The sequence below is a fragment of the Falco biarmicus genome, chromosome 4 (assembly GCF_023638135.1).
Source record: "Falco biarmicus isolate bFalBia1 chromosome 4, bFalBia1.pri, whole genome shotgun sequence".
Lineage (NCBI taxonomy): Eukaryota > Metazoa > Chordata > Aves > Falconiformes > Falconidae > Falco > Falco biarmicus.
In genome coordinates this window covers 75,555,781-75,582,453 of record NC_079291.1, presented here as the reverse complement: position 1 = coordinate 75,582,453, position 26,673 = coordinate 75,555,781, and the positions used below count along the sequence as shown (strand labels likewise).

Sequence of the window (26,673 nt, the reverse complement as noted above, 5' to 3'; positions counted from 1 at the left end):
AGGAACAGCCTTGTCTTCCTATTGCAGGACACATATACCACCCCTACTTTCACAGGCAGCTCCACCACATCTCGTTGTGCAAAACCACCCCGCAAGTAGAAACACTTCTGTCCTGCTTTGGTACTGGGGGAAGGATAAGAACAGACCCCAAGCAGGCAATTTAAGCACCAAAGTGAAAAGTGATCTGTGTAGCTGACTCGTACCCCCTGAGTAAGGCACGCAATTTCACTCTGAGTCAGCTGTAACACCGTGGCTCACAGCATGGGGGCTAGAGCATCCCTCCTCTGTACCTCAGGAGAGAAGGAGCAAGTGCCAAGAGAAGAGGGGCACTCAGGGGAAAGGCAGGCTTTTCAGTTCCTAGGTGATGTCCTCCAGCTGTCAAGAGCAGTGGTAGGGCTCCAAGAACAGCACCTGTCTCCACAACTGTAGATATGGGGAGCTGAGGGATGAAACCTGGGAAGAAGGACAACACTGGAAGCCCAGAAGAACATTAACGTTTTCCCAAAAGCCCACATTTTTGCACTAGTGAGGTGGCTTAATTCAGGACCTTTTGTGGATGGCTGAGAAAAAGCAAGATGTAAGTGAACCTTAGTTACAAACTCTCCTGGGGTGCAAGGTGACAATATCCAGCCAGGGGACACAAACAACACTCCCTGCAGGGAGCCCACCTGGCCTGGTGCTCCTGGAGACTGATACACTCAGTAACTTGAGCATGAACCCAGAAACACACAGGTGATAAATGGACCTCAAATTCCTTCTCAAAATGCTGGTTTTATGTCACTAGAAGCTCTGTATTCAGTGCCCTTGGAGCTCAGGTGCAAGCATGGTCAGGAGCATCATTGACACCTCTCATTGCAAAGGTCAGCAGCACCCAGGGAGTAACCTCTACTTATATAGACCAGATTTATTTCTAACAGCAGTTTAAATAAAGGACATTACTAAGGTCTTGCTATACACAATAGGAACTGAGGTGTCTAATTTAAGATGTGCCCAATTTAGAACGAGGTGCCAAGCTGTAAGGCTGTGCTGAGAAGCGATGCTTCTGCTCAGGGACGCTGAATGAGGATGGACAGACGCAACTACAACGCTTTAGGAAAGACTCAGCTCATACTGCGTCCAAGGCTTTCAGATACTGGATGCAAGCAAGCAGAGGCTGCCTGCTGCTTACAGCTCCCCAAAGCAATGCTGACAGAAAAAGGGCTTTCTCATCTCTTGATTGACTGCTGTTCCAACACCCAGATGCCACGGAGAAGAAAACCCTCTTCCAGAGGCCAGGTGTACAGCAGAAGAGCAGCAGCAGGAATGAGCTTCATTTAGACAGCTTCACTTTTAAAGGTATGCCTTCGCAAAGCCAAAAGGACAATCCATTTCACACTGCATTTCAAAAAAACCTGCGTGGAGACAGTTGTAATTGGCCAACACAGTAAAAGCAGCAGACCCTAATGAGACAGTGGGCGCAACAGCTCTACCTCTCCCCGGCAGAGGTCAGGGACCTGAGCTCGACATGAGATGCCCCAATCACAAGATCAACCTAAAACACATTGCATTTCACAGCGGTACTGGCAAGTTCCGTTTTCTGAACAGATCGAACAAGTAGTAGATGATACAATAATTGTTTCAAATTGGGATGTAGAGTCTGGGAGGGGACAAGGATGATACATTTATAAGTAAAAGACCTACAGAAAGAACCTCTACATAACATTCCACCGCTGCAGTTTTGGGACAGCGTTAGGCACATGTCAAAAAGGAGGCTGGGCACTAGCTGCTCACAAAATCTTCATGACAGGGGACGGTCTCTGTCAGGGCAGAGTGAAAGCATGCTGGCAGAGAAGCCCCGTCAGTACACAGGTCCCAACTGCACCAGAGACAGAGGGAGCTGGATTGCCAAGGCTGTCAGAATTAGCAGCAGCACCAAACTCACTCAGATTTCAAAGCTACTCTGTCTGATTATCCAAAAGGCGTGTAGCTTTGCAGAAGCAATGGAAGCAGGGACTATCACAGCATACATTGCTGTGAAAACACAGTATGTGACCTAATTCTCTAATTAGGAATGGATTCAACTGCTCACAGAAGATGAGGGAAGGTTCTGAAAATATCATTCGCTGAGATTTCTTTTTCTGGAAGAAAGGTGGTGGTATTTTGTTGTTATAAAACCTGCAAGGTACAGAGACAACACTTTCACAGCAATAGCCAAAGTCACTGTTCTTTGGGTTTTGTGTATATATCAACTCACTCAGCAGTTGTAGTTATTACTCCTCCACTGCCTGCTTCAAAGAACAGTCAAAACCATTTCTATTAGAAGACAATTCCGACTTGAACACTTCATTTAAAACAACCCTGTTACGCTCATCATCCCTTCCTGCTTAGTAAATGCTAACCCCAAGGAGCAGCTCTACAGCTCCCAGATGAGGCGGGTTCTTCAGAGACACAAACTCTCTTCAGGGAAGCTTAAAAGTGCCAAGCATCTCCTCGAAGGCAAACCGCACCACCTCAGCCAGACACCCAAAGAGATGAATGATACCACAACCTTCTAGTTCCAGAATTTGCTGCTCTCATTTCACAAGCAGCCCGACTTCTGAGTCACCACCTCCCCGTAAATCTCTGCGGAGCAGGTGCGCGCTTGCATCAGCTCCTACAAGCTGGTAGTAGCTCCAAGGACCGAGCACGCAGCCAGGAGCCGCGCTGCTCCTTTACGCTCTGAATTCAGCCAGTTTTGACACAGAGCGTCGAGAAGCACCCGATTCCCTCCGTCTCCTGCTTACGGGCAAAACCAAGCACCACCTGCTCCAACCCTGGGGTGGGCTGCAGTGGCGACACGGGGCCTGGACTGGATCGCTTCTGTCGAGCCCCGGGGGATGTTATTCTGCACGGAGGCTGGGGGAAGGATGACAGATTGAAAACCACCCCAGGACCTGCCCCCCGCCAGGCTGTGTTACGCTTTAACTGCAGCGAGGGGATGCAGGAAATAGCACAGCGGCACTCCTTGGCTCTTAATTACGGTCTTGTGACACCATAGTTAATGGTCTGTCATGGGCTCCGTGAGAAACCTCGATGTTTGTTTGCAGGAGGAGGCCCAGCCGAGCTGCAGGCTGCCGCCGAGCGAGCGCGGCGCTGGCCTGGAACCAGGCTCCCGGTCTTTTGTTACAGGCGCTGCTCCCCTGGGGCCCGGCCCGGCCCTGGGGGTGCGGGGCGGGCTCCGCTCGGGCAGGGCCCCGCTCCCCTCCGCGCTCCCCGGCCCGGCCCCGCCGCCCCCTGCTGCGGGACCCGCGCCCCCCGGGCGCCCCCCGGCCCGGCCCCGCCGCCCCCCGCTGCTGAGGTGCAGCCGCGGCCTCTCGCTGCTGGGCAGCCGCGCTGCGCTCCCAGGTAATTAACCCACACACACACACAAAGAGAAAAAGAAAAAGGCAAACCAGGGCGGCCCGCCCTCCCGGGGGTGGCCGGGGGGCAGCGGCCCCTGCCCCGGCCCGGCCGCTCACCGTTGCTGTAGGCGTAGGGGGACTCGGAGGCGCCGTCCTGCAGGCTTTCCAGGATCTCGCCCTTGCCCACGTCGCTGTCCCCCACCAGCAGGAACTTGAGGAGGTAATCGTAGCTCTTCACCGGGCTGCCCTGCGTGCCCATCCTCCCTCTCATCGGCGAGCAGGCCCGATCCGCATGCCCCGCCGCCGGCCTGAGGGGGGCTGGGGCTGGGCCCGGCCCCGCTCCGCGGGCACCGCCGGGGCGCTCCCCCTGCCGCAGCTCACAGCCGGCCCTCCGCCGCGCCTCGCATCTTCCGCCCAGCGCCGCGCCGCGGACCTGCGGCGGCGGCAGGAGGAGGAGGAGGAGGGGGAGGACAAGAAGGAGGCGGAGGAGGAGGCGGAGGCGGTGGCAAACAGCCCGGCCCGGCCCCGCCGGCTCCTCAGCGCCCCCCGTCGCTGACAAAGCCCCCGCCCGCGCCAGGCCCCGCCAGGCCCCGCCGCCCGATCGGCCCCGCCAGGCCCGGCCCCACCGCCCACCTCAGGGCCGCCGCCCCGCGCCCGCCCGCTGCCCGGCGGCGCCGCCAGGGCCCGCCCTGCCCGCCGCCATTGGTCCAGCCGCGCGTCCGTCAGGCGGGGCTCGCCCCGGGGCCAGGGGCGGGGCGGCGGGCGTGGGCGGGGCGGGCGTAGACTACAGGTCCCGGCGTGCCTTGCGGGGCCGGGCGGCGCAGCGGAGCATCATGGGACAGCGAGGCAGGGGGCACCCAGGCGGGTGGGCGCACAGGCAGGGGATATCCATTTATAAGGGTCACGCAGGTGTGGGGGGCATCCAGGGGTGCATGGGGGTCACCCTAGGGTGGGGTGGGCATCCAGGGGTGGGGGTCACCCCGGCTTGGGGGGGCACCCACCTGTGGTGGTAGCTGCTGCCCAGGCAGCCACACAGGTGCTCGGTGTCAAGTTAAACAAGAGGGAAAAGCTCAATTTTTCTCCCCAACATCTTTATTCTAGTGTAATCAAAATGCACTTAAGTTCTGATTAAAAGGTTTAATTAACCAAAAAATCCACACCTGTCAGCAGAACAAAGCTCTCCATCCCACAAGTCTCAGGCTGGAGCACCTGCAACCAGTACAGGCGGAGCCTCTCTGGTCCCAGCCGCGCACAGCCCTGCCACAGGCTGGCATCGCCATCGCTCTGCCCGGCCCTTCTGTCCGCACAACCGGCACCGTGGTGAACACGGAGCAAGGCTGTCTCCTAAGCCAAGCATTGTTTCCTGGACTGCTAAGCTGGACTGCTGCGTTTTACATCAGGGCTGTGGTGGGGAAGGAAGTCACCTTCAAATGGTGTTAATGGTGACATTTTAAAATGACCACAGTGTTGCTGCTATGTGAGCACCTTGCCCCTGCTTAACACTTGGTAGTTTATGTGAATGCAAAGAGAAAACGTACCAGTGCTTTTTAACCAGCACATCAAACTTCCTCGTCAAACTTTGCAGGCAAATGACCACACACACACACTTCATTAAACCAGACGTTCAATATTCTTTTATAATACTTTATTTAAAAACAGAAAACATTATAAATAAGAGGATTGATTACAACAATTGTGAAGTTCTCATGAATTTCCCCAATGCCAGATGCTTAAATAACACTGCGGACAGGAGCTGAGCAGGCAGCCTCTCCCTGCAAGGAGAGCAGGGCAGGGCCCTGGCTCTGCTTCACCCGGGCAAGCAGCACACCCAGCACTGCCCCCTGCTCCTGAGCCTCATCGCTTGCCTGGAAATGAAGGGTTTACTTTCTGTCACCTGCAGCATTCATCATCGCCAGTATCCTCCTCCTATTTAGCTTGCTGAGACAATGAAGTCTGAGCATTCTCGGTCTGAGGTCCAGACCCAGATGCGGATGAGTAGTGGATGTGGGGCTGCCAGCTGAGAGTTGAAGGGGACGGACTCTCACAAGCAGCAAGCTGTTCTGGTCCCAACGCAAAATGGTGGGCCAGATGCAAAGTGATGAGCACGCTCTTCTCATCCAGGAAGGCAGATCAGCTGCCCGTGTAAGGTTTGGATTGCTCGGAACATGTTTATCCTGCACAGAGGAATACACTCCAAAAGCTCCTGAACTAGCTTGGTAAGCCCCGTGGCCTCACGTCATGTGGATGGATCAGCTGAGGTCCAGACACGTCCCATCTGTATTCACAGGGTGCTGCCACCCATCAGCCACGCAGAGCCTCAGAGCCACCGCACAAAGGCGGCTCCCCAAGCCAGGCGGCCTTGCACTGCCAGCTTGGGGGTGTCTGCTCTGCCTCCCCCGCAGCTTCCACTCTGTGCAGGCAGTGAGTCTGGCTGGAGAGCAAGTGCTCTCTGCCACCAGGTCCAGAAAAGCTGGCACACAGCAGGTCAGGTGTCTGACTCCATGAGCAGGCAACCATCTGTAACCACAGAGGGCTCAGGCACCCCCAAAAAAGCAAAGGGACTGCTGAACAGTCCCTGAATAGGGTTGCTCCAGAACAGAGACAATGTGGGACTGCAAATCTCCAAATTCACTGACGAGATTTGAGTTATGGTGTCTCTAGCTCAGCGTAACAGGATGATAGGACAAGAGACAATGGGCATGAACTGAAACACTTGAAATTCTGTCTGAAGAGCAGGGAACACTTTTTTACTGTGAGGGCAGCCAAGCACTGGCACAGGTTGTCCAAGATGGTGGAGTCTCCATCCCTAGAGATATTAAAAAACCATCTGGACATAGTTCTGGGCAACCAGCTTTGGGTGGCCCTGCTTGAGCAGAAGGCTGGACCAGATGAGCTTAGAGAGGCCCCTTCAAACCTCCACCAGTTTGTGATTCTGTGATGGTGTGATCACCAGGTCCAAGCACAAGGAGTAAATCACTAAGGGCTTGAGTTCAGCAGGAAGATGGTGTTGTGGAAGCAGGATCAGGCAGCACAGAGCAGAAGGAAAGCAACTCATTATCTGCATGATGACAAAGCAGGAGATTTTCCTGCCTTACACTCCCAAGAGTGTAAGTCAACATATGGATTATACATATGGGCAACACTCTTTCTGTGGGCCTGACGGTATATTCACATGTGCCAGCAGAACAAGGCACAATCCAGCTGCAGGATCAGGGAAAACTCCCAAAACCATAACCAGAGCCTTCAGTGCAGCATAATTACTGAGATTTCCTTTCAGCATTGTCACATGCTATTCTGGTTAGGAAAGGAAAGTATTTCTCAAAGGCAGAATTTCTATCTAGGATGGGTTTTGCATATAGTGAATCACATTTTCCTTTACACAACCCATGCCTATGTAAAGAGGCATATTGAGTGTTGTGCCAGCACTGGGAACCATAAGGTGGAAGAAATAATAATAAGGAAATGCAGCATTAAAAAAAAAGTCTGCAAGATTACAGTCTTTGAATGATGGCTGCCAAAGACTGCTTGCTGACTGCCATAAGGGATGTGTGGTAGGAATCAGAGAAGATCTGAAATCTTTAACTACTTCTCATCCAAGGACTGATATGGATAATACGGATCTGAGGATAAAGCAGAGCCATAGCTTCACCAGCAGCCTCTCCCCTGAGGAAATGCCTGGGCTAGGACAGTCTGCACTGCTGTGGAAGATGATGCTGATCCCAACTTCTAATTAGAGAGATGACATAAGGTCAAATGTTCCTGAGCAGGATGTCTGCAAAGTTGTTGTACTGTCTCTGCGCAGAATCGGAAAAGGGTGGGGGAAGACTATTTCACAGCAGTGACTGGAAAGGAAGAGGAGAGACATGGCAGATATCCAGCAGAAGAAACTCATAGGCTCAGATACCATCATGGGCCAGGAGAATGCCGAGTATGAGAAACAGTAAGACAGCTCAGGCACCAGTTCTGCGTGGCACAGGAGAACTGCAGCCAGAAGAGTCTGTCATTTCCCAGCTGGGCTACTCAAGGTCCTCTGTGTTGCAGATGAATCAGGCTCTTGGGTTTGAAGAGAAGCTTTTTCTCAGTTTGACATTTCACCATCCCTGGAGTCAGTATCAGCCTTTAGTAAACAGACCCTAGACTGGAACATCTAATATGTTTGGCAGGTTCCCAATAGGAAGGCCACATTTGCTGGTTTTTATGGCTCTGTGCTGTCTCTGGGGCTTTTGGGTCACTTGATCCCAAAGGACAGCCACGATTAGGACCATCGTGAGCTGTCTGGTCTCACAGAAAGATTTTAAAAGCCAGGATATTAGGAACATTATTTTCACAAGACCAAAAATAATAAAGTTTCTCAGAGCATTTAGTAAACCAAACTATGCAGGCGTGGGAGGAAGCAGGGGGAATATCATTTAGTAGCTGCAGTGGAAACATGAGAGGGAGGTAAAGTGTAAATCTGCTCTGCTGAGTGCCAGGTAAGGATGGGTCTCCACGACTCTGACTTAAGCTGAAGTCACAAATTTTATTTAGACCATTCGTCCACTAAACGGATCACAACCTGGATTGTTCACAGCTGGAGGGGACAGAAACACTTGGGCGCTGATATTCCAAGAGAGGAAATACTGTATTTGTACCTGAGTTTTAAATACTGACTATTAAAGAAGAATGAAGATCTCTCCAGTTCCAGCAGCCAGTGATGTCCTACCCAGAGCCTGCAGTGGCAGATGGCAGAGCAGGGCTTTTGCCATGCTGGCTTTCTTCAGCGATGTGCCCTTCTTCCCTGGATCGAGGTCATAGGACATAGTCTTTGGGTAGCAGTGCCCATGTAATACTGCCTCCCTTCCTGATGTCCTTAAGAAAACTGTAAGACCTTGGCAGCTCCTGTGTTTGCCTGCTCAGGAATTATCTGGAACAAGCACCTGCCTACAGAGCTTCATTTCCTCCTGATCAAGCTATCACTGAAGGGGCAGTGGCTGCACCATGAGAGGCTTTTAGCAGCTACAAAACCCCCAAATATAGCTGGCAGGGATGTCTTAAATCAGTGGGGCCATATCCCCTTCTCTTCTATGACAGCTTCAAGTACACGGATGAGACGTAGGGCTGGGGTAGGAAACTCTTATCCTGCCAGTGGAAGTGCTGACTGAAGGCTACTAAAGCCCAGGGCACCCGGCCACGGCTCCTTGCCTTGCCTCCACCTGCTCCCACTGGAATACACAGGCAGCCCTCCAGAGAAGGGCCGAGCACTGCAGCCACAACACCTCCTCCTCTTCCTCCTCCATCCTCGCTTCCTTGGACAGGCAGAGGAAGAGGGGCCCGGATCCAGCACACCTCTCACCTGCCAGTTACTGCAGTCACTTTGGGCGCGCAACACAGCAGCAGGGTACAATGACACGACATCATTGTTTCAGCTGGGGCAAGAGGAGCTAGCAGGCCTGGAGAAAGCGTACTTCGGAGTAACAACTGTATGTAAATGTCTACACAACAACAAAGCACCCAGTGGGACATCACACTCCTGTGCACTGTCCCCAGGACAGGGAATAGAAGACTCACACCAGTATGAGCACACCCTCAGACCAGGACACTGACACGCTGAGCACTGCTGCACTGTGGAGGTAGTATCCAAAGCAAGAAAACTCTCCTAAGGGAAACATGTCTATAGTTTCAGGGACAGAATTGGCTTTAAATGCCTCATATCTGAGATATGAGATTTTAAAGCTCCTTGACTATCAGAAAGTGCAAAAGATGAGGCCCCACATGAGGAGGCTCCCACCTGGGCCCTGAGACCAGGGCGATGTACTGACCCTGTAAGGGAGCGCGGCACACGCTTCCCTGAGCTGGCTGAGCTGCGTAGCAAGCTGGGCTGCTGCAGCACTTTGGCAGACCCAGCAGCCAGAGCTGGGCTCAGCAAAGGTGCGTTTGCCTTACACTGCGACTAAGCAAGGAGCCCTGAGCCCTGGCACAGCCCAGAGCTCTCAGCTGCCACTGGGCAGCTGAGCAGTCTGGGGTCTGAGGCTTATGCGCTCTGCACTTCAGTTTTCGTGTCAGCTCTGGGCTCAGCCCTCCCCAAAACAATATTTGCTTTTGAAAAAATGTAGATGAGACCCTATATGCACGAATGTACAACAGTCTGTGTTTCTGGGCCTCCAGCCCTGCTGTTTGTACGCTTAACACCTCCTCTGGTGCTACAGCGGCAGTGAATCCAAGCCCACCCAAAAGGAAAAGAATAAACATCCTATGATCCCAGATAACCCCGCTGTACAGTTTTTTCAGTGTATGACTCTACAAGCTGATCCTCCACCTTGGTTTTGATCAGCTGCTTTGAAGGCTGAAGCATAAAAGGTCCAAAATACCCTTTGGCAGAACGCACCTCAGCACTGTGGCTTTGAACCACCTGAAGGGCTGTTTTAATACAGCCCTCTGAGCTTACATGCAAGGAGATAATATTTCATCAAACCATTCAGGAGGTTCTTCCTCGATTACACTAAATGCTGGTTTCATGAGGCACTGATGGATTTAACCTTTTGCTTCAAAAACAATCATTTGCATATTACACAAACACAGTGTAGGGGAAAAGGAAAGTTGAAAAATAATGTTTAAAAATACTTGCCTTTAAAAATTCAGCTGCTCCCATGTTACCAAAATCTAATTAAAGGGATCTAGCAGCTGCTGGCTCTAAGATGCCTTTGGTCCGAAAGCATCAGGATTCAATATGTTCTCCTGACCGTCTCTCAAGCTCTTTTGCCGTCTTTAGTCCTGCTTCTCTCCTTTGTGTTTCCAAGGGTAGATTAGCTCTCCAAGGAACAGCTTCTTGCAGAGAGATGTCCAGGAATCCTTAGGGTAACAGCTGTAGGTTGGCAGCCTGTATGTCTGTACCACACTGCTATATGACAGAGGGTTGATCTATGAGAAAAAAGAGGGATAGCAACAATTAAAATGTGTTGTAGTAAGAAACACAGGCAGCTGAGGAGGGCAAGTGCAACTTTTGCATAGCACTGGCCTCTGTTAAAACATCAATACTGCTACTCACAGGGTGTAAGAATCCCTCTCTGGCTAGCTAAAGCTGTGTAGCCTTCTACAACATCCTGAAACATTAACAAATCAAGCTTGGCAGGGAGTATTATTAGAATCGTTTTCAAGCAGAGATGCAGACGCAAGCACCACTAGGATTTGAGAGTGATGCTCATTACACAAGGGTGTAGAACTGTTGCCTCATTGCGTTAGGAGGTTGCAGTGGCTGGAGGGATGGGAGGCTCTCGCTGCAGACAGCAATACTCTGTTGGGGGTGCACTGCAACTCTCAGGAACTCCTCTACAATGTGCCAGTCAAGCTGTATATTTTAGGACCCTACTGCTTTAATGTGCTAAGCCCTCAGCCCACAGCTATAGTTTAAGCTACACCCGATATCACCTGATACCTACCCAGTGGAACAAAGTCCTAGCAGAATGGGATGCATAGCACACAATGCCACGCAGAGCTGCTCATCACCATTTTAAGTCTCCTTGGCTGAGTTCACCTTTTAAAATTTTGTTTCAATCACCATCCCAAGAATGACCATGTCTGGAGTCTCTGCCTGCAGAAGCTCGTGGCCTCTCATTATGGTCACAAAGTTGCTGTACTGACCTTCTGAAGATGGGGGAGGCAGACAGACATGTTAACTGGACGAGCAGAGACAGAAGGATTTTAGACCTTGGAAAAAATCTCATTCCAGGGTAGAGAGATAGGTGAAGTCCGGAGGATTGATCCCGTCTGGCCAAGATCTGATGCATGAAAAGGATGCAGAGCAATAGATTGTCTCCAAAAGAGTAAAGAGATGACACAGAAATGGTGGGTCTCAGAAAACAGACAAGAAATGTCGAGGTGAGACTTACAGAGCTAGAGGAAGCTTGGACAGTGGGGAGAAATGGAAGGATATCCTTCTCTAGTGAAAGGGTCCAGCTATGCTGGAATCAACCAAGCAGCTGCATGAAAGGAGACTATAATTCACAGTAGAAAATCCAGCCACCGAAAGGAGAGAGACAGCAAAACCCATGCAGACAGTCACTACTTTGTCAAAAGCTGAATATTTCTTTTGTCCACTGAAGAACAACCAGTTTTCTGGGAGTTTGCCTGTACCACCAGTTTGCTTCAGCTGTCTGGTGCTCATGCAGTAGTGGGGGATGAACTCAGAGTGCCTGCAAAGATGGAGCTCTTGGAAAGGGTGATTAACCAATGAGTTCATTACAATTAATCCTGGAGACCTTTGTCAAATTCCTTTCAAAGCACAACATTGTTGAGGCAGAAGGATAAAACGCCTGTACACAGAAGCATCCCTGTGAAGTTCAGGAAAAAGGCCAGGGCAGCAGTCGCACGGGCTGAGGGAAGCCAAAGAACCGCCAGCCCCAGAGTGGTCCAGCTGTGGGACGCTGACTCGTTAGCAGATATAAATGCATCCCAAACAGAGTCACAGGAAGCTAGTTCTTAACACAATCAAAATTAGTACCAGAAACAGAAGAGCGGTGCTCGTACCACCTGAGGTATGTCTAACCCAAATTCATGCAGCTCATATTTCAAACACATTCTACAGCCTAAAGGCCAAGGATTGACCACAGCATTTATGGGATGTTCTGCATGACTATAACCAATCTCATCGCATTGCAGTCATAGAGAGTTAGCTAAAGAAAAAAGAAAAAATAGGGGGGGGAAAAAAAAGACCAAAGAGCCCTGCCCCCAAAACAAACAACAGTAAAACCTGAGTAACTATTTCTGCCTATTTCCTCAGCTGTAGGCAAACCAGTATGTTTTAAGTGAAAATATGCTGGGGGAGGATAGGAACTGCTGCTATACCAGGGAGATACACAGTGTATGTTCCTTTGACTATTAGCTATGTGGGCTGGAAGGTTTGGACACAACATTTCTCGTTGAAAATCAAGCCAAGGCAGAGTGGTGATACCGAGCGGTAACACTTGCCTACTGAAAAATAACAAGAGATGGTTTTACGTCCAGAACAAGACATGTATCTGCCTCTCCTATTATAAATGGAAACAAACAAGCAAAACAAAAGCAAACGTTTATTAGTGAAGTGGCAATACGAGTTCCTTTTATGCAATTTCTGTAGTCCAAAGCTATAATATACCCTGATATAATAGACATCCTTTGTTTCATAATGGAGCGGTTCCCTTTTCCCTTCCTCTTTTGCTTAACCCTTTTCTCAAAGCAATTGCTGTGAAAGATGACATTTCTAGCAGAAGTTACACAGATGAATCAAACGCACCCTGTCTTCTCACTGGGCTATCAGCTATCATTGAGCCACAATGTCAGAAATATTTCTTCTTGTGCACCAAAGTAAATGATTTTAAACAGTAATGAAAACACTGAACTATGTATTTTTTAGTAGAAAGAAGAAAATTAAGTAACAAATGGAATGGAAATATCATCCCCCACCCTCTGCTTGCCTGAGTCTGGAATTTGCATTCCAGTGACACTATCTTAAAAATAAAAAATAATCACTTGGCTGAACCACAAGCTGAACGCGAATGCTCAAAACCAGCATTACTGGTTTCTAATCCATTACCAGTGTCCCAAAGGACAGCTGTGAATGTATCAGTCACCTATAGCTTAAATTATTTTGGGCATAGTTATATGCATACAGCTTTACTTCCATCAAGTGTGGCTCCAGGGGGCTACCATACGGTGAGGGGACAAAGCCGCTGCCAAATTTCTAGAAAAGAATATCATCACCGACCATAAATAAGAATTCTAGCACGTCACTTAAAAATAGGCTTTTTAGATTGTCCTCTCAAAAGGCCTATCAGAAAGTGGTATATTCAGCAGGATTTCTGACACGAGCCCATTTTCCATTTCCACCAGCACAAAGAGCAAAGAAGTGCCTTTACTGACTCTCTGCTCATTATTATTTGAACAGAAGGTCAAAAGAGATATCCGCTAAAGCACTTCCACCTCTTGATATGATGACTTATGCTATATTCTAGATAGCAAAAGGATCTTTCTGCAGTGGTCCAAGGAAAATCCATCATATCCATATGACCCAGTGACTCTGCTCTCTAAGGCGTGATCTTTCTCCTCTGGAGAAGCAATCTACCATCTCATAAACACACTGATGACGAATTCTCCACCCAGCAGCACCTGTGCCCCATCTCTGCTGTCTGGTTTCCTTTTTATGGAGTCCTCTGGTCACAGAAAATGACAGATTTTGGTCCTTATACCACTGCCCTACCAAAAGACAGGAACTGGGAACAGTATGCTTAGGAAATGCTAGTTTTGCCCTAGAAGACATCTGTTTAAGGGATTCTCTTATGAATTGCTGCTAGCTGGTGTGCTGATTCTGTGCTAATTTGAACTCTGCTGAAATAGGGCTGGGGCTGGACCGGTGATGGAAAAAGCAAAAGAACTGGAAAGCCACAGTCAATTCCTTCCCACACACTCTCTTAGCATCCAAGTGTTTTTCATAAATTCTGTACGCTACTTGCAGACTCTCCTCCTAGGATGCAAAGAGCAAGAAAAGCGACCCTGTGATATGGCAGTACTTGCACAAAGTCATGGAAATGGAAATTTCACAATCATTCCTGAACGCATAACAGAGAACTTCACTGCTACCATTACATCATTTCTTTCCAGAAAAAAATGTTCCTTTAGTATCTCTGACAACAGAGCATAGAAATGCAAGGTTACAAAAGCACAGGTAAGCTTTTCCTATACACCTTGCCAGAGCAACTCAGGAGAATAACAGGAGGCCCTTCCTTCTTGTCTCACCCACACAATCACCTTGCCGGCATCACGGAGCAGCTAAGGCTTTTCAACACATCTGACAGGGAAGACCTTTTACTAGTCCTTCATTCTGGATGGTTTAACTGCCTTCTTTTGCTTCTCTCAGTGTCCCCCAGTTATTAAGGTGAGGTTGCACAGAGCCAGGAAGTGAGGTGATAATGACACGAAGCCTTAATTCCACAAGTAACAGAGCTCCATGTTTCGCCTGTCTTTCCCATTTCAGTTCACACCATACAGGACACTGTATTTTCTCTAAACTGAGGACTCAAGCAGGATATTAGAAAGAACAGAAGCAGCAGCCACTCATTGCAATGTGAAAGGTATTTCCCTTGTTTCAGCATTTTACAGCTGAAATTTAAGTGGGGCCTTTTGGTGGGACCAGTTTGAGAATTGCTACAGAAAACAGAAGGACCCTGGGGTCAGTCCGAAGGGAAGCCTGCAGCTGAAAACATCATGCAGGGCACACGTGCCTACCTGCATGAGGAGTCGAAGAGGTTTTCCATCCTGCTGCTCAAGGACTCTGAACTTCACACCAGCTGAAAAGAAACAAAACAAGGAAATCAGATCCACGCTTGGAGAAAAGACCGTGCCACGTGCTGCTCAGCTCTGTTGGCTGAGCACCGATTTCCTAGAAACGGAGTCTTCAACCTTTTGTGATTTATGAACCCTTACACATTTTCAACAGGAAGCACAGATTCTCTCTATAGTGGTTTTAAGCACGATGACAATGTGTTTCTCTTAGCTCCACTAAAAGCAGCCAGCCCTCTGACTTCCAGCTTGAAAACACAGTCCTAAAGCAAGCACTAAGCCTAGAAATCAGACAGACTGACCCGATAATGACAAAAGGATTGGAAGAATCTTTCTCTTTTCCCAAACTTCCATCAGAATGGGAACTCCATGTTAACAGCAGGCAGAACTCACCTTTAATTTGTGCTCATGTGGATACAGCACACGTGCAAACCTCTCCCCCTTTCAGAATAAGGGAGGAAAGTGGCTGGCCTAGAGGCATTAAAGTATTTTAAAGCAATCGCTGCCTATTAATCCCAGCATTCATATGTTTTTAACATACTACAAACCCCATCAAACCTGCCACTTTTATATTTCCTCTTGGATTTGCTACATTCCCAACACTGTAAAGAAAGATGCTGGATTCCAACGGTGACATAGTGCACATAAAGACCTAATGCAATGTTTCCAACAAAGGTAACAACTAGGACTAGAGAGGCATTTTACTTTGAAAGACCTCGAATCACCTCAAATCACAGAAATAAAACCAGCCAAGTGTGCCCCCATTATTCCTTTCTACAGGTAAGAAGATGAGGCAAGAGTAATGAAGTAATCTGCCACAGATCAAAGAGTGGCTCAGAAGTACAAATAGAAATAAAACTCTTCACCTGCTTAAGCCCATCACTACAGTATTTATGTGACCCGAGCACATTTAAAAGCCAAAACATTTGGTCTTTTTGTTCAAGCTTTGAATTAATTAGAATTACACAGTTTACTCCTGGGAGAGCACACTCTTGTCTAGCAGAGACCTCTGGTTTAAACTCTCTCCCCAAATCACAAAGCCTTTTCTGTACAGGACAGGAGGGATTAATCTACATTTTGCTGATTAAACATGGGCTTCCCCAATGGCTTCAAAAAGATGTTTGAGTCTTCTGGGCCTCAATAAGCAAATGTGCTGGATGACAAAAAGTGTTTAACATGATTCATTGAGTTTTGGCTAAGAAGAAGCAGTCTAAGTCATTCCAGGAACTACTTTTCAGGCAGGCAATTTGTCAGAGAGAAACAGGAACAAGCAGGCACTGAAGTTTCAGATACATGGTCAAGCACTCTTGAGTCTTATCCTAGGAACAGTCCATTAGATCAGAAAATGCTGCTTCTGTAGGTCATGGCCGCACACTTCTCTTCTATAGCTGCAAGCCAACAATCTTTTAATTAGATTATTTAACTGTTCAAGAGTCTTAAACTTCTAAGAAAACTTACGCACAAAAGGACTACAAATTTATTTTAGAATGATCTATAGATTACTACAGTGCTCAGGAGTCTGAGCAATTCACTTCACAGAAAAAGCTGGAAGGCTTGGTCTACTGCAGATCACTCTAGCAGAAAAGAGCCCAAAAAAAATCCGTGATTCAGCTCTGGAGTTGGCTAGTAGGGTTCTGCTTTTTCTGTACACAGGCACCATCGATGGCACAAGAGAGGTCAGGACATGAACCCATTTGCTTTCTTTCACATGACAGCACACTAAAGCAAGCTCACTGCTTGTCTGTATTCCAGTACTCATGGAGACACCACCATGACAGGTCTTACAGAACCATGACAAAACTTGCCCCAAAGTTTGTGCTGTGAGTATCAAGCAAAGGGGAAAGAAGTACAGAGAAAATGAACTGACCTGTTCATGATCAAACAGCATGCTGGTAACTTGTGTGTGGGCAGAGTCTGAGACCCCTGAACCTCGCTGCTATACCTTACTTCACACTACAAATCAACATCACAGTGTACCCATCCCAGCCAAGGTGGCATCCCTCGACCCAGCACTGGGTGGACAGAAGTTCTGCACACAGGACATCAACTTTGATATACGTGCGAAAGGCTTTTTAAAGTCTGAAGTATTTCACTCCAGATGTGTGAAAAGAAAATACAGACTTTGTTTTGGGTGTGTGGGTGGATCATTCACCTATCCTGGCCCAGGCTTCATCAGTGTAATGTTGTGTCAATTCAGAAACTGCGTCAAAGAACTTGGAGGCCAGATGCCACAACTGAACTGAATTGAACTTAAACACTACACTAACCCCTTGCTGACAGGAAAAGCTATCCATTCATGTTGGTAGAACTATCTTGATGGTGCCTGTAAGATCAGCTGCCGTAACATATGCCAGAGGATGTCTTATCCAAGTTCTGAGTCTGAAAAGGGAGGCAAAACCTAAGCAGTGAGGACATCAAGTGATGTGTACTCTCCAAAGTCCTTTGAATTTGATTCAACTGCTCCATCTGTTACCACTGCAATGACATTTTTTTGCATTGGGACAGGAACACGGGCTGCAGAAATTCTCCGAGATGCCTCTTCATCTAGCAAGCAGCATGGCATTGCAGCGTTCTCTTTCTTAAAATGTTTAAGAGAAGCAAACAAACAAACAAAGTCAGGTAACAAACTCAATTGAGAAAACAGTCCTCTGCCTGGGTGAAGGCTTATTTACCCTGCAGTAGGTAGCTGGCTGAACAAAACTGAGAAGAAGTAATCTAAGAGTGATGGGAATATATGGCTTTACATCTCTCAGCAGCAACAAGATTTTCTTCTGCCCTATGACCTGCTGTTTCCTCAGTCAGTTTTCTTCAGCAGCATCTCCTGCTCTCCAAAGACAGCCCTGAGAGTTTAAGAAGTTTCTGCCAGGAAATTCATAGGAACCTGCTGAAGGCACACACGGAAAAGCAAGAGTTGGTAACGTGGCTTAGCTATACCTCCCCAAAATTGAGCCTGGCACCGCTCCACCAGACAAAGGTGTTATGGGTTGCCTCAAGCTTCCTTTGCATTTGATGACTAGCCTGGGTTTAGTGACGATCAAACTCTTTATTAAATTTTAAATTCCTGCTGCATTCCCTTTAAATGGATGGGAGATAATAACTTAGACATGCTTGATTTTAACTAGATTAACCATAGGTGTTGACAGTTAGACCCATTCCAAAATGACCCTTTACTCTGGTGCCAACCATGGTTGATGGTTACCAAAACTGGAAAAACAATGACTTGTTTCAAAACGGTGACAGATTAGTTGCAAAAAGAGAACAATTATCTGAAATCTGCCCAGAGCTCAGAAATGAATCCAAACACCTCAGTTCAAGAGTTTGCTTAGTCAAGTCAGCACAGGACTGAAGCAGTTCCATTGATTCACAGCCACTGTGGATCCAGCCCTTTGAAACAGCAGATTTTCTAACTAGTTTTGTAATTTTTGTCATTTGGCTTGTTTCAGAGCCCAAACCCCCAAGGTTAAGAGCTTGTTTAACTCTCAGAAGTTTTACCTGACTTGGTACTCTAGAGCTGGAATCAAAAGATGAACTCATTATACAGTGCTTGTTTGGATGGCACTTTTAGTTGCCATTTTTTTGCACTCCTGATTCTGTTTCAGCATCACATTTCTTTCCATTGACATCCTCATCCTGCTCCTTGCAGGAACTGGTTAACAGTACGGACAACTGCATGACTTGAGCCTTGGGTTCTTTCCTGCCTGCCCCTGCCCCCATCATCTTTCCATTCAGACGCTACCCATTGCATCAATATTAAGTGCATAATGCAAAATCCTTGAACTTCTGCATGTGCAGCGCTGAAGTTCTTACCTGCGAGCCTGTAGGATCTGCAGAGCCGAAGGATGATTGAATAAAGAGGCAGAGAGTCAATCAGGTCAACTAGCAAGTGTATCAGGCCTTGCACAATCACCACCAGCAAACGGAGCTACAAAGAAACGGTTTAATAAGAAAATCTTGAACAGGAAATGCAACATTTGCAAATTCAGGTGCTGACCTCCAATCTGACATTGTCGTGTGCTAAGCTAAAGCCTCCCAAAGTGCTTTTGATGTCTAGAAGTGCTGAGCATCCAGACCCTGCGTGACATTCCCTGACAATCTTAGCTTAAGGGTGTAACTGAAATAAACCTCCTACGGTTGCAGAGGCTGTGACCCACAAAGATGTGAGAGCTATTTTGTTTTCAGTGGTCGCAGTCTAAAAAGGAGAAGTCAGGCTTCCACTTCCACTAAACTCTATCACGGCGTATCAGTGAATGTAAATTTTTCTCTCTCCAACAGTGAGCTGAAGTCTCTTATTTCTGCCTGAAGAAATCCCATGCAGAGCACCTAAGCAAGAGCAAAGCAGTCAGAAATGAGCTTCCTGCTCAGTGTTTTCTGTCCCCTGATCAAAGCACCTCCTTTTGTCAGACTGCATTTATTTTTGCTGCCAAGCTCATCTGAGAAGAGAGGGCTCAAAAAAAGAGATGCTGAAACCATGCGATGGCCACTCTCTGTGGAAAATTTTGTTCCAGGCAGGCCCCAAAGAGGACTGGTCATATTGGGGGAAGAAAAGAAAAATAAAAAAAGTCAAACCCTCTGACAAAGTCCGGCTGAAAGCATTTAACACAGTAAGTTAATTTCCTGGAGAAAAAAAAAAAGTTCTGGATCTAACCAGAAGGGCCATCACCCCAGACATGGGATGGAATGATAAAAAAAAAAAAAGAGTTCTGAGTGAAAGAGAGGGGAACAGCTTGTCCCGCTGACCAAGATTTTCTGGAAATTCCCTTTGGAGAAACACAAACACATATCCTGAATTCCGCTTGCTTGGCCTACATGGGCTGTGTGAGAACCCTTCCTGGGACACCCAGACAAATATTATATTGTGGATGACAGTAAATGCCTTGGAAACCTTTTTTTATTATCTCAGAAGACAGTATACGACTAGCTTCAAGGGTTAAACCTTACCAGGGTAAACACCAAATAATACAGCGCAGTTGTAGGCAGGAGGAACAGCAGGATTGTAAACAGCAAAGTGCCAATAAATAACTAGGGGAAAAAAGAAACAAAAAACAATCGTTAGCAGAGCAATGGTAAAACAAAACAAAATAAAATAATAGGATACTGTGAGACAATGGAAGTTTGCAAGACTCCTTAATGTGGTGGGGTTTTTTTTATTCCCTATGTGAATGATGCTGTTGCCTTGAATATTTTCAGTACTACTTCTCTCACTGGGCCTTTTTAGAAGGCTCCCTATTATAGGAGTATGTTTGGAAAGATAAATAAGCTGGATCCTGACAGCATTTTTTCCTTTCTAGACAATATTCAAGATTTCCTATTTTAGGCCAGCTTCCTTAGGAAACAAGACTTACATGATCATGCCACTTGTCCACTCCCTATTACCATAAGTTTTAGAGCTATTGGTCAGTTTTTACCATAAAAATGTGGAAGGGTACAAAGCAGCAGAAATTTGGTAGGGAATTTTGTAGAGAAGTATTTCTGTTGCTTCTTCTTTTAGCAAACAGGCACCTGGTGAAAAGCTGACAAAATTTGTTTAATAAACATTCCCAGCGGTAGCAGCTGGCTGGTCGGTCCAGCCACAGGACTTCTGCCTCTTGCTCAGTGGGAAACCAGGAGAGAGAAAGAAGCTGGAGTCACTGGCGTGGGGGGAGCAATATTCAGAGGATGAAGGAGAAAAATCCATAGGAAAGCAGGTGTCATTAGCTCCACTGCCCACAGAAAAAGTTATTTTTATTCTGGGCCGGCCCAGCTGGCCTAAGTCTGACTAATTCCAACTGGGAGAAATGCAGATTTATGACAAACAGGGACCTGACTCTACAATTTTCAGTCACTGCTTCCAAAACAGAGAGGCCACAGGAACACAGGGCACTGCCATTTCTGCAAAAAAGAGATCATGGCCACGGTATATTATGAAAGAAAATAATGCAGACAGCCATGTCACAGAGGTGGATCAACATCCCAGTTTTATGTATGTAACCTGAAATAGATCATAACCCAATCCATTCTCTTCACAGCAGTTGTTTCTTCCCTCCTCTGTCACTCCACTGCAGTTGCTTAACATCTCCAAAAGTCTTTTAAGGTCTGCTTTGAATGTCTATTCCCTCCCAGGCCAACAACCAAATTCCCACTGGCCTCCAGAGCAGCAGGATGAAGCCTGAAGTGCCAAACCAATTCTCCTCAATGTACACAGGGACCAAGCCCTGATGCAAACCCTCTTCCTGGCACAGAGGCTTTTAATCACTAAAGAAACAGAAAAATAGCTCCTCCACTGTGGTGTAAGAAGCTCAAGGTTATCTGCTGTAATGGAGAGAGAGAGGCACTGGCCCTGGAAGTTACCAAATATTGTCATATTATTTTAGTCATGTTTGCTACCACCAGCATGGAGCAGTTCAGGCTCTGCCGAACTTTTCGCTTGGCATTTCAGAAATTAAAAAGAGCTTACAGCATCTGACAAAAAACCTGCCTCTGCTGCTTGAGTGAGAATGTGTGGGCCAGGCTCCAGCAGAACCTGAATGAAACAGGGCCTTTTAATAGAAACGCTGGCACGTCTGTTACTGTGGCAACACTGCTGGGCACCACTCTTTAAACTGCCTTCCTCCCCCCATACCCACTCCCATGCTCCAGGAGCTGCGAGCACCTGCAGCACCCACTGCAGTTCACCAGGGCGCCTTGCAGGTGCTCAGCAGAGCATGCAGAGAAGTGAAGGGGTGCTGCAGAGCAGCAGAGTCCAAGCATTCGGTTCTAAGAGCCACAGACACAGAGTGCTGGAGCATGCATTTGTTCTGGGTACTGCAAAGCCTCCCGTGGCTTCTCTCTTAGTCTTGGCTAAAGCAGAGTAGGATTGTAGTGCCCATGGGCAGCGTCCTGTGGCAAGCCCCTGGCATACAGTACTACCTGGTCCAAGTCATAGGAGCAGGAATCCACCCGCTGCCGGAGGACGTTCCACTTCTTCCCACGGAACAAGCGCCAGAGAGATGACAGGCCATAAATCTTCAGGCAGTAGAGCCTGAGTGAAGAGAAGATGCTGTGCGTCAGAGCTGCGAGCTCCCAAGCTTTAACACAAAACAGCTGTCAGCATTACACCCCTGCACCCACTCGCTCAGTGTGACAAAAGAAATCAACTTGAGAACGATGCAGAAAAAATACCAATTGCTCAGTCTTGTATTTGGGCTGGCCCCTGGCACGGGCAAAGGAGGCTACCGCAGACAGCTCTGGGCCACTGGTGGGCAGTGGCCATGCCGTGGGCCAGGGCTGCGGCAAGGCTCTTGATAGGGTGTCCCCTATGAGCAGCACCAATTGCCAGCTCCACGCCACCACCTTCCCTACAGCAAAAGCAGCAGCAAGCTTATTGCCCCGAGCTCGGCTCTGCCTCTTCAGTTCAGACCTGCCCTGTTCCCCTGACCACACAGCCCTTCCACGCAGCAGCGGCCAAGGTCTTACCCCTCACACCTGAGGCAATGCAATTCAGCTTTGCCTCCTCAGCACAGAGAAACAAGGGGGGGGGACTGGAGCCCCTGCACCTTCGTTAGTAGGCCACAGCTTCCAACATCCTGAAGAGTGGGGGAAGAGATCAACGAAATGGCTGGTCGCCCCTACTGCATCCTTTCCTTGGACTTTCATAACTTGATGCAATGACACTTGGAGCTACTTCCCTCCCAGAAAAATGGCAATGGTGAAAGAAGCTTGGGGTGATAAGGGGTGGGGAACAGACACAGCTGTAGAATAAGGATGAGGAAGCAAGAGCCCCTGGGATGGAGGCACAATGAGCCCTGGGCAGCAGTGTCCAGCATACAGGGATGTAAAGAAAGGGGACACAAGCAATTTGTGGCGCAGAACAGAGCCTGAGAAAGCCTGATCTACAAAAGCCAGACGGGTTAACCAGCCTAGTTAGGGTGTGGAGACTGCTCAGATTTCAAGGCAGTGTTGTGAAAACAGAGGCGAGGAGTCTTATCCAAAAGAATAATGTGGTTTGAGGAAGAGCAACTGCTTCAAAAAACTGGCAGGGTGTCCCCAGACTGGCAGGCACAGCTCAGTGCACTAACTCCTAGGTAGGAGGGTGCCCTGGACAACTCGTCCAGGTTGCTGGTACACACTTGCCCCATGGTTCTGACTAAGACCACACACTCCCACACACACCCTGACATGACACCAAGCGATGGTGTTCCTGATGTAGCACCTGCCCCACCTTCCCCGGCTGCCTGCACACACATGCCCGCTCTCGTTTCACTGTGCGGTTTGTTTCAGAAGGGGATCTCAGGCTTCAACAGCACCTGAACCAGCAAATTCTTCCCCCAGCTGCAGGAACGCAAGGTGTTGTGGTGGCTATGTTGATGTGGGTGACAGCTATCCCTTCCTGACTCTCCACAGGGGGATTCTGGCACAGCAGGGGCACTTTGGTGCCAGTGGCAAGATAACACTATAGCTGCTCTGTACTTCTAACCACCAGCTGAGACAGGTAGACTGACTCCCTGCAGCTCACAAGGGAAAAGCAATCAGCTGAGAAAATGTTTTTCCTATTTCCAGTCTCTGCACAATTAGAAGGAGCAAGGCCATTCCCCACAGACCAGAACAGAAATTCCAGTAATTAGGTGTTGGGAAAAGACTCCCCATTACTGATTTTGGGTACAAGGCCTATGCTCACAACAGACCGAATTCATAGATTTATCTCAATATTTCTAACCGTTCCCTAAACTACCCATAACTAAAGTTCTACTGTTCTGTTGTTTGCAATGTAAAGCCCTCTGCTCACAGCCTGGGGAGGAACGATGACCATTCTGTACTTTATAAGCCAAAAGTTCCTTCATTTGTTAGGTTGTCTCTCATCTCCTTGCAAGAGCAGATATTCTCCAGTGGCCTGTGTGACTCCTTGCTGCAGCATGTGTTAGTGGAGGGCAGGAACAGAACACATTGGTGGGCATCATTTGCACAGCAACTCTGACATGCCCCGGACATGTGCCAAAGCCCCCTGCACGCCCACACACTCCCTCAGAGCCTCTGCCCAGCTCTCAGGCAATGGGGCTCTCCACTAGGTCCAGACAATGGCACCAGGATGGTGTCAGAGCCATGCGGTAACCCCAAACCTGCACCTGCACTCCACGATGCAGACAAGAACCTCTGAAGCAGGGCAGAGGCAGGGGCTTTGGGGCTTCTCCAGAAGTACAAGGGCTCCCCTTTCCTCCACTTCCCCTCAAAACTACAGGACAGAGGGCAACTGAAAAGAGTACTATAAGGTTGAAACAAAGGGATGGGGTGAACTGCTTTCTCATCCCCTGCCTGTCATGTAGTTTTATTTTTCCAGGTCACTACCACAATAAATAAATATTTTAATGCAGGAGAACTGAAAGATAGGTTGCTTGTACTGCTGTGGCCATCATTTCTACATGCATGAAAGAATGCAATAAATTAATTGCTGGCTAAACTGTGAATTCAAGAGAACTACACCAGGATGGAATGCTCCACGAATTAAAGACATGGCCTGAGTGTTCAGTGGCCCTTCCCCCCAAACATACCCAAGACACAGCCTAGAAAGCTAAACCCACCTGGCTCCGTAGACATAGAAGCAGTAGATGTGGAAGGTCAGAAGTGCAATGATGTCAGAGAGGATGCAGAGAGCCATGGTCAGGCCCAGACAAGCTGACAGACCGACATACCAAAGGATCATCTCAATGAAAGGGGACATCAGGTGAATGTAGCCTAGTGGACGTTGCAGAGTGTCAGTATTTGACTGAGGCACCTTCCCCTTAACACTTTCAAAAGACCGATTCGCCCCACCCTAGAACATTGCTCCAGAAATCATAGCCCCCAAAACATGGAAGTAAAACTGGAAAATTCCTTTAGATGCCATCTTCTGTTTAGGAGGGCAAAAATTCTCTTTCACCCCAGGTTTCTGTGCAGGTGTAGCAGCTCTGGGAGGAAGCGGGGGACATGCTTAGTTTGAACAGAGCAGTCATCTCGCTTCGCATGTGATTTGCTTTTCTAGATTTGTGCCCAAGTTCCTAATTACACTTTTAGCTGCACACCTCAACCTTTACTGCAACTTTTTTCTTTTTCTTTTCTTGCTGTTCCCACAAAAGCCACCCCTCATGGCTTTTGTAAAATAAAAAGTGTCGAGGCAAACAGCCTCTTTCATCACTACAGCGGAGCAAAGTCACAGAAACAAGACCAAACTTAATTGGTGAGCAAAGTAAATCAGTATAATAACTAAGGATGTCCATCATGACTGTACTCCTTCATCAAGACACTTATCAAGGATAGCAGGGGTGTGTTATTTCAAGGAGGGACTTGAAGTAAAAAATTGCACTGAACTGAAGTCAGCAATAGGACAGGGTTGGGATTTGCATCCTGAGAGCATGCTTCTCATCGCTATCCTGTCAGCTGCCTCTTACATGGAAAGACTACGAAACCCTATGTAAGACCTAAAGCCTTCCCTTGGACACCCACCACTAATGGCATCAAGCAAGTAAACTCCGCTGTGATTTGCACTTCTTGCAAAGCATCAATACTTTATTTAATATGCATGACTTCCTCATGTGGGAATCCAACTTTGGCTTGAGTTCCCACAGCAGGAAGACTCACAGACAAGTTTGTACTTGTAGTAATGCATTTTGATTCATTATTCACCTCTAGGCAAACATTAAACACTCAGGAGGGAAGAAATGAAAAGGGAGGCTGAGAAATTAAACAATTGCACTTACTAATCCAAAGATGGATGTGGTAAAGGAAGAAGCGGCCCAAAACCTGATCCAAAGCTCGGTTCATTTTCAGTCCAGCTGGCGCTCCCATTAGCCACTGGAGCAGGTCCTGGAGCTCTTCAGCTACATTCTACAAACACACGGAAGCAAGACACCTGAGTTAAAAGACTGCGACTGCACAGAATGGGTCCTGTGCACTGTACGTGCTGCCCCCCCAAAGTATTCTTAACTCACCCTTCAATCTAATGGGGAAAAAAAAAAAAGTCCAAACAACTACTTTACAGACACCTAGTTAAATTTTATTGACTCTTTAGTGAATCCAAAGCTGAGGAATCTGAACTGCTTAAGTGGTCTCAGTGCTGGGAACAGAACCCTAGTGTTTGATCGTGGCCAGCCCTGGCAGACTTGCACCGTATGACCTCTTGGTGCAATGAGAGCCCTTGAAATAAATGGCGAATGCTGGTGCACAAATCAACTTCTTTAGACAGTTGACTGAAAAGCCAAAACTGAGCAAGTAATCTAACTATGGGGAAGGCTGCCAGGATTTTGAAAGGGGGAAGATGGCAGTGCACTCATGGGCACAAAAAGTGAATTTTTACAAACAAATAACCTGTATGTGTTTACAGCAGAGTGGAAAACACCATTATATAAATAACACAATTATAAAAATGTAGTTCATACATGAACAAACTGTCTTGATATGCTGTGGTGTACTTGGCAAGGTAACCGTGCTGTGTAGCACTGACCTTGCCTACCACCATTGTGTCTCTCTGCAGGCTTTGTGGAGTCAAAAAGTCAAAAAGAAGCCATCTGAATTATTGAAAGAAAAGACTAATGGAGCTCATCCCCAAATCATTAAGGGCTTTGACTCACAATTTCTGGTGATTTAATCCCAGGCTGACATTATTTACTGACTTTCTGTCTCTACCCCACTACTCTGCCAGAGGTCCCCCTTGCAGCCGACAAGGGCAAAAGATGGGGTGGCTTTGCTCCTCAGTAGTTTGCACCTGACCTACTCACCCAAGCTGAAACCAGCAGTGAAGTCCATTTACCAGACTGAACTGAGGCAGCTGAGAATGGTAACCTCCAACAAAGAGGTGGGGAACATACATGGAAGAAGTGACCTCTCACACTGTCCTACACGAACAGAGATTGTGAGTAAAAGCCTTCTGCCTCTGAAAATCCCTCTTGGCCAGGTCCATGCAAGCAAACTGCACTGCAAATTCTGCCCACGTAGAAGAATGAAGAGCTGATGCACTGTAGCCTACTTTCCCCCTCACTCATATGGATAATCTCCCTAAGGGGAAATTATTTCCAAGGAACGAATCCATTTTATTTATTAA

At 47.8% G+C, this 26,673-nt stretch overlaps 2 protein-coding genes across 10 annotated transcripts in view; both read right to left on the bottom strand.

Moving 5' to 3' along the window:
• RAB40C (RAB40C, member RAS oncogene family) overlaps window positions 1–3,919 on the bottom strand; it is a 36,707-nt gene extending 32,788 nt beyond the window's left edge. The window contains exon 1 of the mRNA XM_056336835.1: window positions 3,477–3,919. Coding sequence (XP_056192810.1) covers window positions 3,477–3,630 — 154 coding nt within the window. The 5' untranslated portion in view covers window positions 3,631–3,919. The remainder of the gene's footprint in view (window positions 1–3,476) is intronic.
• Window positions 3,920–4,987: 1,068 nt separating this feature from the next.
• Window positions 4,988–26,673, bottom strand: part of PIGQ (phosphatidylinositol glycan anchor biosynthesis class Q) — a 38,823-nt gene continuing 17,137 nt past the window's right edge. For 7 of the 9 annotated variants that reach the window (XM_056334855.1, XM_056334860.1, XM_056334854.1 and 4 more), the window contains exons 5-11: window positions 25,334–25,460; window positions 24,179–24,332; window positions 21,534–21,645; window positions 19,587–19,667; window positions 18,456–18,570; window positions 14,595–14,656; window positions 4,988–10,256 (exon numbers count right to left, since the gene is read on the bottom strand). In XM_056334855.1, the coding sequence (XP_056190830.1) occupies window positions 10,104–10,256; window positions 14,595–14,656; window positions 18,456–18,570; window positions 19,587–19,667; window positions 21,534–21,645; window positions 24,179–24,332; window positions 25,334–25,460 (804 nt within the window). In that variant the 3' untranslated portion in view covers window positions 4,988–10,103. Of the gene's footprint in view, window positions 10,257–14,594; window positions 14,657–16,106; window positions 17,533–18,455; window positions 18,571–19,586; window positions 19,668–21,533; window positions 21,646–24,178; window positions 24,333–25,333; window positions 25,461–26,673 lie in introns of those variants that run through there. The other 2 variants (XR_008821274.1, XM_056334862.1) reach the window with 2 other exon arrangements.